Raw genomic sequence first — 11802 nt, 5'->3', positions numbered from 1 at the left:
AGTTTAGGACACAACCAGATCAATTGCAAGGATAAATATTGGGTTCATTCTATACATGTCTCTTGAGAATTGAGAGGGACTCAAAAGTCTAAGATGAAGAAATTATATTTCTATGATAAATTTGTTACATTGCCAGGAAAGAAAGTGGCAAAAATCCATTCAAACAATTTAAAATGTAAAGAAACAAGCCTCCACTCTAAGGTTCTTTTTGAAAAGCTAAAGGGAAGGGATAATGAAGGAGGAATCATGAAATTTAGCTAGGAAATATGAGTAAATGGAGAGAATACTCTTCAGGTCTTTAAAGTTTGTCTCATTTCATATCAATATCTGATGGAGAGATGATTAGAACTAGTGGGGCCTGGAAGAATAAGGGCAACCTAAAGCTGCCAATTTCTCTCCTCCATATGTAGCAGGCCCCACAACATGTGAGGCATCCATAAATGTCATTCAGAAGAGCAACATTGAATTTTTGAAGAATTAAGTGTTTTAAAGAAAGCTAATATTTTCATTCATACTATTCTTATCATTAATATATTTTGTTTAAGCCATTATTTTATTGGTGCTTTGTTGGGAAACCATGTTGCTTACATGCCAAGAATCCACAGTACTGCTGAGATACCTTCTGAACTCTAGAGGAAAAAATGTTCTGAACTGGGACTTTTTTGAAAATACTTTAAAAGCCTTGTAGATATGCCACATCAGACTCAAACTGGAACCAGAAATCTTTATGCAGTTTACTCCTCAAAACCCAACATCATTACTTTTATTTACTAATTTCTTCAAAACATAATAGTTTATTGATATCTGCAATTTCTGCAAGATTTCAGAACAATTTTTTGATGGACTAATCTGAATCCTTTGTGCTTTATCATATTTCTTTTTTTCATAGATGTTGGATCACTTTCTTCACACAACAGAGGAAAAATAAAATTGGTATTGGTAGAGCCACCTGATACAGAAAAGGAAGATATATCAGTTTCCCACATGGGTATGGATAAACACCCAGATGGTGTTAGCTGACTGTAAACACATACATCAGAAAACTCTCCATGATGAGCAAAAAATTATATCTTCCCCCGGACTTATATCACTACTTTAGACTTGTTAATTATAAGGCAAATAAGGGACGGGAAAAGTACTTATAATAAAATGGATGAATAGATTCTGGTAAGATTCACTAAAGATGTGTACTGCCGCATTTTAAAAGCTTTGATATTGAATTTCTCAGGAGTCTTCTTTCCTCCTTTAAATACAGTTCATTCTGCATCTTGACATAATTGTATAATTGATCATTTCAAAAATGATCTTTCCTTTAGAAACTTAACTGCAAATATTACTGAACCTACATTACTGGTTTTGTTTTAGTACTTTGAATCTTGTGACTTTACTCAATACACATGTAATTCATTTTACTGCTTTTATATAAAATGAATGTGTTATTTATTGGCAAACAGTTTTCCAGAAATTTTGACTGAGTTGTAAATCAAGAATATGCTTGCACATACCAATGAAGTGTTTGCTAATCATTCTATGACATATTTTATTTCTTTATTTTACTAAAAAAGGTCTTTTTGCCTGCTAAGCATTTGCTGTCTCACTGAACCTCTCCCACAGACCTCTCTAATTTTCTAGTGGGTTTTCTAAATCCAGGTTTCAGAAAATTGTGCACCAAGCACCCAAATGAGTTCCTTCAACACAGGAAGATATTTTTACAGAAGAAACTACATGGTACATGAAAACAACATTCACAGTTCCTACATTTTATTACACATCTCATTTGAAACCTTGTGTTACAGTCAGGATCTCAAAGCACACTGAGCCACTTTCTTTCTTGTTCATTTAATTAAAATGAGTTCCATAAATCTCACTGAAAATTACATGCCCTCTGTATTTTTGGAAAAATTCCATCCAATCAGGCCTGCATCAATTTTCTAGTGCGCTGCTGCCTTCTTATTTTTCATCTCCATTCATGCACATGCCACTCATGGTCACATGCTTATTACATTGAGGTTGGTTTTACTATTTGTGCATATAGTGCATATATGACCATAACACCTCTCTAAAACATGGATTTCCAAGCATCTTAAATTTACTAAGAATCTTTCTTAATACAAATGTTTCCTCACTGTGTATTTTGATCCCTCTCTCTGCCTGCAATGTCCTCTGGCAGTTCTCCTTGCCAATCCCTATAGTCAGTCAGGCATGTTCCATTTAAGCCCTGTGTGTATGTACAGTCTCACATACCCTCAGCATTTCCTCCCTCTGGCAGATAACCTCACTTTTTAAGTCTCCATTAACCTCTATCTCTAGAAAAGACATCATCCCTGACCCCTATTTTCTCCTCTAGTTCTTGCCACAAATTCAATTACAGGTGGAAATAAATAAAGCTTTTGACAGTAAATGATATAAAAGCAGTCCTCTCAAGTCCAGTAACTGCTGAACTGGGTAGGAAAATGAATACTTTACAGCTCACATGTTTATTACTCAGTACAACAGTTGTAATCTGTCTGAGGTACTCCCAAGGAAAGAAAACCAGTTTATGTCAGGAATAACAGGCATAATCATGAATGTTTTGCAAGACAGAGGCAATTTTGATTGAAAAAATATATGAGAAGAAATGGAAGCTAAAAAGAAAAATAATATGGAATTCATTCTATTAAGGTGTAAATGCAATCATTTATTTGGAACACAATGAAGTACAATTTAAAAGTTAATAATTGAGGAAGAGAGAGAGTAAACAGTGTGATGATTATAGTGTACATAGAAATTTAATTTTTTTACTGTGAAATTTTCATTCAACTTGAATGGAACAAGTTGTGAGTTATTATAGGCATCATACATGGTGAATACCTAGTGTCTCCCCACGTGGTTTTCTGAGGTATTGGAGCAGTAAAATTACTCTTCAATGATGTCAGTATGCATGGGGTTCAGAGACACACATCCATAATTGCAGGTACTTCAGAGGCTGAGGCAGCCTCTCAGGTTTCCAGCAAACCCAGGAATTGAAAAACACCCTGTCTCCCAGTATAAAGACTTGGGATCTGAAGTTTGCATTATAGTATTTTCCAAGAATACACATGTTTGGGGGTAAAATACAGAGGCCCACACACAAACAGCAATAAAAATTTCAAACATGATGTATATTCTTCTAAAGTAAAACTTCAATAAAAATATAACTGGACAAATAAAATTATATAATTATTAGTACTCTTCCTTTTTATTTGTATAATGTGTCTTTCACATGAATTTTTTAAGTAGTTTATCTGTATATTTGTCAGCAGAGTCACATGTGGGCGGATCATCTGACACAGAACAGAAGAGGCTTCATGATATGGATAATACTGCACATCACCAGCAAAAGGTAGGCATATGTGTCAATTTAAATTCCTGGTCATTTCTTTTTCTTGCTTCCAGATGCCAATTGAAATGACCTACTACAATACTCTTTGAAAATCCAAACATAGTAATTAAATATTTAAGTACAGAGAAGTTAACTGGTCATCAATATCAAAATACCTTTAGCAATCAAGGTGGATGCCAGATAAATTTTATGCAAGCAATTGCACTAATATTTTCTAATAAAGTTTGCATTTTCATGTATGTGACAGCCTTAAACGGTGAATGATAAATTGGAGAATATCATATAAGTTGAAACTAGGATCATGCATACATACAATGACTGCTGAACATATTCATGTAAAAATAGCTTCATTCCCAAAGGCTCAGTGTTTAATTTCACATTAGCTGTCACCCATGACAAGGTTAAAGATTTTATTCTCCATGGATTCCTGTGTCTTTACTGAGGAAGATACCAGACTCAAATGAGACACAGAACTGCCTGTTAATGGAAAATGATTCAGGATGGGTACTTTTCTGTTAATATATGTGCAATTTCTATTGATTTTATGTCATTTCCCTTCAAGAAATCCATTTACTTATTTAACATATTTTTTCTTAGTATCTAGTTGTTGTTAGACCTAAGTCATTGGATGCAATTATTGAGAAATCATGAGATTTGAGAGGTGTATTTTTCCTCTGTTCTCATGTTGTCTGTGTTAGTAGATGGTAGATTTCCATGCATTTGAATGGATTTCTGTTCCATAGTGTCTCCTGGGTACTTGTAGTGTGCAAGTTTCTCTTTGGGATGTTTCCTGGACAGGGTTTATAGATGAGGAATACATCTGAAAAATGAGCATGTTTAACATGTTACTTTCACTCACAAGTATCTCTGTAAGGGGAGAGTATCACAGAGCCACATCACCTTGCCAGGGTAGTTTCCTGCTCAGAAGATGTAAGCCACCTGGGAAAAAAGAAAGTCTCAAGTAATTAGTAAAGAAATAAGAGACAGAGCCAGAAATTAAGTTTGAAAAGGAAAGCAGAGCTCCTGAAAGGTTCCCTAATCCCAGTAGAAGCTGGAACTGAACAACTAGAAAAAGGATCAAGTTGTTTATTTAAGGGAGAGTAGATCAAAGGCAGAGATACGTTTTTAGCAGGAGGAATATTGCTTTTTGGTGTGTTAGGGTTCTTGCAGCAATGAAGTTGATTGGCATTTTGACAGGCCATATCCAACTCTGAAAGGCTGTGTAGCTGTGTGGCTCCAGCTGGTCCACCCATCTCCAGTGCAGTGCTGAACCTGACACAGCTTTGTAAGAAGTCAGTGGCTTCTAAGTCAATTTGCTTCACACCAAGTTCACATTGGCTCCTGTCAGGAGAGAATAAACTCCAATAATGATCACAGCATAAACCAAAATATGTATCCACTGTACATAAAATATATGTTTTAAATGTTCTCCAGAACAGCACAAAATGATGAGATGGAGTAGGAAATGACAAGGTTAACCTGCAAAAAAATTATGTCCTGGTTATAATATAATTATTGGAACATATTTCAAAAAAGTAAGTAGAGTGAAAGTGGTGAGAGTAAGCAGAGTCAGAATAGGAGAAAAAGAAAAAATGCAATAAAAATGAGAAATGAAAAGATTTAAAATGAGAATAAAAATTCTTTCTGGCTAACAAAAAAATGAATGAATGGAATAAATCTCTTAAATAAATAGAAAGAGAAAAATAATTAACATGGAAAACTCATAGAAATTATCAAACAAAAATATCAAAAACAATAATAGCAAAAGCTTTGAGATTCCCTAATAATAACACAGTAGAAAAGAAGATATTTCTTTCTGTCCAGGATTTCTAATTTTACTCACACATAACTTTGGGGGTTTCTGGGAAACAAATATTATTCAACACTTTATTTGTTCTAACTCCAAATGTCCTAAACTGTTATTTGCATGAATAAGCTGAGCTTCTCTGCTCCTTTGTCTCCTACCACATACAGAGAATGCTGAGGGAACTTAGCAATTTCAAGGAGAATCTCACCATCATTACTTGTTAATCTACTCAGAAATGTGGGGCTATCTAATGTGGAAACTTCCTGACACACACTCTGGTTCATGGAGCCTAGGAACCAGTATGTAATGCAGATCACCTGATGGATTCCTGTAGTCAATGGTCTAAAGGTGGGCAAGATTCCATGTCTCTGAGGGGTTTCCTGGCAACTTATTGGAACATGGCAGTCATAGCCTTCTTGCAGAATCTTTTGGGAACTGAAGGAACATACCATTGCACCTGACAATTCCCCAGCACTGCTGGATTCTTGTCACTTGAATTCTCAAAAAGCAGTCTCCTTCACTATCATTATTCTAAACCACCTATTTAAAGAGGCAGTGCTCTATGAAACACTATGCAGCTAACTGTCCCACAGACACAACACATGTATTCCTGATGAGAATTTTCAGCTCATTCCTATCACTATCCTGAGAACATATAAGAGGGTGAACCTCCAACATTCTGTGTGGAGAGTTGGCTATGCATCTGGGAAGTTCAAACATGCAATGGTTTCAGATCTTGCCCACAGAGTTACTACAATGGAATACTTCTCAAAGATGTCTTCTCTCAGGATTTTATTGTAATTCCCTGGATGGTGTCTACAATATCAGTATGGTGATCATATGGACAAAAACTTGAAGTGCCTCTCAACTGAGTGGCTTGACTATACATGGTGTGTATGAACATGTATGTAGTTTTACAGGAGAGCATTTTTTACCAGGCATAACCTTGGCACTTGCTGTCACAGAAAATCAAACAACATGTTTCAGTGAAAGTTTCAGAAACTTTTAATCTTCAGGCGGACCACAGAACTAAAATGTAGCCGACCAGAGCTATCAACAGATCTATGTCTCAGTTTCAGTTTATACCACTCTAATACTTGTTGTGAGTACCTCCATTAACTACTGTCTGTTTCAGAGGACCATCTTATTAAAAAATAGTGATGAAATTTTTTTTCTAAAATCTGGGAAAAAAGTATGGATAATGTGCATTAGGTGATGAGGCTCTTGAATATTGAATAGAATATTTAGCAGTATTTTGAGTACTGGTTGATTCACCTTAAAAAATTCAACTCCCTCCTTTGCTGAGAATGTTGTATTTGAACTGAGAGGAATCTACATTAGTTTTCTATTTGTACTAAACTATTTTTCTTTATATACTTAAGGAGATTTTGCTGTTGTGCCTTTTGTATATTAGAATATTTTAGGGCGCTGAATTCACATAAAGGATTGGGATTCATTTTGACATAGTGGGGTACCATGAATAAGTATATTGCTACTTATTCAGTGCTAAGTGTCTTTTTGGTTTTTTTTTAATACATTTTACTGTTGGGGGGTATCAGAGTTAGTTCCAGAACTTTACAATCTTGACTTGCAGTGCTAAAACAGCAACATTCATAAATCACATGTGCATGCTGGTTTTGGTAGACTGGGGTTCTGATCAAGGAGTAGAAAAGTTGGGTCAAATGGCAGTCATATTCTTAGAATCCTGAGGAATCTCCAAAATGCTTTCTAGTGTGGAAGTCTTAATTTTCAGTCTAGCAGTGTAGGATTGGACTTTCCTGCTATTTCCTGCACTGCATTATTTTTTGACTACTTGATGAATATCATTCTTACTGGGGACATCTGAAATATCAATTCAGATTTAAATAATATTTCTTTTTTATTTATTAAAATATAAATTACAGTGGGATGCATTACAACTGTTAATACACATGTACAGCACAATTTTTCATATTTCTGGTTGTATATAAAGTATGTTGTCACCAATTCATACATATCTTCATACATGTACTTTGGATAATGATGTCTATCACTTACTAACATCCTTACTAACCCCCTGCACCCTTCTTTTCCCTCCCATCCCTCTGCCTTATCTAGAGTCCATCTATTCCTGCCTTGCTCCCCCTCTTATAGCAGCACAATTCATAATAGCTAAACTGTGGAGCTAACCTAGATGACCTTAATAGATGAATGGAAAAAATGTGGCATATGTACACAATGGAATTTTACTCAGCAATAAAAGAGAATAAAGTCATGGCATGATATTGACCAAATGTGATATATCTGTGAACAATTTGTAATTCCTGATTTGAGAACTTCCTATTTTTTGCTTTTTGCCATTGTCTAATTGGGTTTGTGAGACTCTCCTCAATCCTCTAGAAGGGGAATTCATTGCTTGCACATCACTAGTTTTCCCCGGCACTGTTGCCGTCTATTTCTTCTATGCATGCATTACTTGTTTTAAAAGCCATGATTACTGTGTTACCCACAGAGGTACTACAATGGAACACTTCTCAAAGGTGTTTGCCCTCAGGATTTTATTGTAATTTCCAGGATGGTGTCTACAATATCAGTGTGGTGATAATTTGGACAAGAACTTGAAATGCCTGTCAGCTGAGTGACTTGACCCTACATGGTGTGCAGGCACATGTATGTTCATCTGGTCACTGATTCCTGTTGAGGGTCCCTAGTATTTCCACACAGGCTGTCCTATTCGTTATGCAAATTCATCAGTTTTTCTGATTCCAAACTTTGAAAGTAGTCAGTCAAGAAACTCAGTGTGATGCTGTGCTACTGCCTTACTATTTTGAAATTCCTATTAGTTCCTTTTTTGATGAAAAGTATTGCATACTCTAACCAAATTGAGTGTGCTTTTTTGTTCACACAAAATATGCACTATACTTTATACACAACCAGAGATATGAAAAATTGTGTTCTTTATGTGTAATATGAATTGTAATCATTCTGTGATATGTAACAAATTAGAATACAAAATAGACACATTCTCTTATTGACGCTCTCTTCTTTTAAAATGAAATTTTGACTATCTAAATATTTTGCTTAATGAGGCAAATATTTGGAAGTCTCTGGAGACTCAACTGAAACAAGTCCAAGAGTATTTTCTTCCTACTGGAGGTGACCCATTGGAAGGGTCTTATCATAACAAATATCATATAAATCAATAAAACAATTGGCCCTTCATTGTTAGAAATAGTGAATCTGTTAAACATGAAATCTAATTCATAAAAGCATTTTAAATAAATTTTCTACTCTTTTTAGATTTGAGTAAGAATGCAGAGCTTACTAATTAAGCACTGATGTTAGTTGTTTGGGATATATGCATATCAGTGAGTTTGGTGTAAGAGAACACATTTCCTCTTTCATTCTTCCTGATGTTCCCCATCAGTAGCCAGATGAAGAGAGGAGCTCAGCTTCATCAGGACAGCATGTGAAAATGTGTCTCATATGGAAATATTGTTGCAGAAAATGTAATGGTGTAATCTGCAATTGCAATGTCTTCCTACTATAAATATAATGACGGTCAGAGAGGGATGCAGAAAGCTATATGAAACTTATTATTGTCATTATTTTCACCAGAGTGATTCTGAGAAACATCGAGAGGTGTGTGCTGCTTGTGTATCCAGTAAATTTGAACCAAGCACAAAGACAATAAATGGACATGGACAAGGTAAGAACCATATAGAATACAAAATACATTGGAAAGGGCATGGCCAAAAAATATGAGCACTGGTATACAGTACTTATTCAAGGAATATGTCTATTAAAATAAATAGTAGGGTTAAATAAACATAAGAAATGGTGTATTTCATTGCTTTTCAGCCACAGGTTGAATTGAATGTATTGCTAAAGGAATTGCATTGTGAGTTGCATTTGATACATGCTTCTCTCACAGGTAAATCTGAAATAAGGAAAACCACAGAAGAAGGGGGAGTGAAGACTGAGAAAGGCAGTAAGCACACATAGTAAAAACAATAAAAAGAATAAATGGTAGTCAGGAGAGGGTAGGAAATTTCAACAACACTTGAAAAGGGAAAAGAACAGGGTTTTCAAAATGTGGGAAAATATGTTGCCATTCTCAAAGTTGAGTGAAGGGGAAAGTAAAACTTTCCCACCCTTTTTGACTTATTCACAGTTGGGAATAAATTGAGGAGTGAAGACCTGTTGCCACAGAGCTAAGTTCAGTTACCCCAAATGATTTAATGACATACAATATGTTAATACAGCCTAGGGCAAAATGATAGTGCAGAAACACCAAATGTAAAAGTAGAAAGAATTATGAATGGTAAGTAAGCATGTCCAAAATCCACAGATATCTAAAGTTAATCTAAAATTAGTAATTAAAAATTATCAATGAAGGTATTATACATCCTTATGAATTTTAATTTGTGGGGACATTTTAGGGAGGAATCCACAGATACATTGAAATTAACTTGGACAAATTTGAAGATGACAAATTTCACACTGGAACTCTGCAACTATAAGGAATCATCCTTTGGGCACCATCTTCAAACTCTTGCCTCTACTTGTCCGTTAGAATCTAAGGTGATTCTAATGATTCTAGTGTATAGACAACATGATTTGCATCTGTGCATTGTGTCTCCTTTTGGGAAATATGCAAGAACTGCTATTGATTCCTACAGTTTGAGGACACAACCAGATCAAGTGCAATCATAAATCTTGCTTTCATTCTGAGCGTGTCTCTTGAGATGTGCAAAGGACATAGGACTAAGATGAAGAAATGATATTTCTAAGATAAATCTGTTACTTTGGCAGGAAAAAAATAGTGGCAAAGATCCATATAAAGGGTGTAAAATGGAAAAATAGAAGCTCCCACTTTATGGATATTTTTGGAAAAACTACAGGGAAGGGAAAGTGAGGGAGGAAATAGCATTTAGGTAGAAAATGCAAGTAAATGGAGACAATTTTAGTCAGATATCTTCAGTTTGTCTGTTTTCAAGTCAGAATCTGTTTCTAAGATGATAAGAACCAGTAGCAGCTGGAAGAATCAGGGTAATCTACAGCTACCAATTTCTCCCCTTCTTATTTAGTAGGCACCACATTGTGTGAGGTATTCGTATGTGCCATTCAGATTAGCAACATTGCATTTTTGAAGGATTCATTACTTTAAAGAAGTCTAATATTTTCATCTATACATTTCTTATTAACAGCCTTAATATTTTGCTTTCATCATTCTTTTACTGATTTTTGTGAGAAACCATGTCCCTGGACATGCCAGGAATTCACCATATTACTGAGATAAATTCTGAGCTCTAGAAAGCAGATAGATTTTGGGATGATCTGAGACTTGTGTGCAATTCCTTAAAAAGCTGTCTATATATGCCACACCAGACTCAAATTTTAACCAGAAACTTTTATTCAGTTTACTCCTCAAACACTAACACTATTACTCTTAGTGTATTTGCCAATTTCTTTAAAACACAATGGTTCATTGGTATCTGATAACTCTTCAACTTTTCAGAAAAATTTTTCTTTGGGATGGCCTTGTCTGAAACCTTTGTGCCTTATCATACATATTTTTTTCCATAGATGTTATATCACTTTCTTCATACGAGAGAAAATATAAAACTGATGGTGGTTAAACGAGTGGATAAAGGAAAAGATGACACACCAGTTTTCCACATGGGTATGAACAAACATTAGCTGATGCTCTCAGCACATATATCTGAGCTAATTAGCTCAGAAAACTCTCCATGATGAGCAAACAATTATATTTTCCCTGGGAATTTCATAACAACTTTGGAATTATTAATTATAAGGCAAATAAGGATTAGGAAACATAATAAAATGTATTAAATGATTCTAATAAGATTCACTAAAGATTTGTACTGCCACATTTTGACATTGAATTTCTCAGGCTTCTTCTTTCCTCCTCTGACTACAGATCATTCTGCATCTTGACACTGGTATATATACCTATGTCTTTCTATAATTGGTCATTCCAAAAATGATTTTTCCTTTAGAAACTCAACTATATAAATATTACTGAACCCATATTCCTGATTTTGTTCTAGTACTTTGAGTTTTGTGGCTTTACTCAACACACATATTTAATTCATTTTGCTGCTTTTATTGGTCCTTCTTTGCACATAGATGTCCATTTGTTGGAGTACAGTTTTCCAGAAATTTTGACTGAGTTGTAAATCAAATATATACTTGCATATACCAAAGAAACATTTGCTCATATTGCTTTGACATGGTTTGTTTGTTCCTATTCTTCTCAATGCTGGGCACTGAACAGGATCCTTTTACATGCTAAACAGTGATCTCCCACTGAACCTCTCCCACAGACCTCTCTCATTTTCTGGTGTGTTTCATATATCCAAGATTCAGAAAATTGCCCACCTTCTTCCTAAAGGAGTTTCCTGAACATAGGAAGATATTACCATAAGAAAAACTACTTGGTAAAGAAAAGCAACATTCACATTAGCTGTAGTTTACTGCACTTCTTATTTCTTTACTGCACAGTCTCTATCTTGTTCCCTCTATCTGCCTGTACTGTCCTCTTGCTCTTCTCTCACCAATCCCTAAATCATCAAAAAATATGTTCCTATTTAAACCCTGTCTCTATGTACAGCCTTTCAGCTCTGAGTAT

At 35.1% G+C, this 11802-nt stretch overlaps 1 protein-coding gene across 1 annotated transcript in view; it reads left to right on the top strand.

Moving 5' to 3' along the window:
* The first annotated feature begins 8847 nt into the window (after positions 1-8847).
* Positions 8848-11802, top strand: part of LOC144254863 (uncharacterized) — a 43749-nt gene continuing 40794 nt past the window's right edge. Inside the window, exons 1-2 of the mRNA XM_077798557.1 lie at positions 8848-8856; positions 10737-10833. Of these exons, the coding sequence (XP_077654683.1) occupies positions 8848-8856; positions 10737-10833 (106 nt within the window). The remainder of the gene's footprint in view (positions 8857-10736; positions 10834-11802) is intronic.

Source organism: Urocitellus parryii, chromosome 1 (assembly GCF_045843805.1).
Source record: "Urocitellus parryii isolate mUroPar1 chromosome 1, mUroPar1.hap1, whole genome shotgun sequence".
In the NCBI taxonomy this organism is placed as follows: Eukaryota; Metazoa; Chordata; class Mammalia; order Rodentia; family Sciuridae; genus Urocitellus; species Urocitellus parryii.
This window is presented reverse-complemented; position numbering and strand designations above follow the sequence as displayed.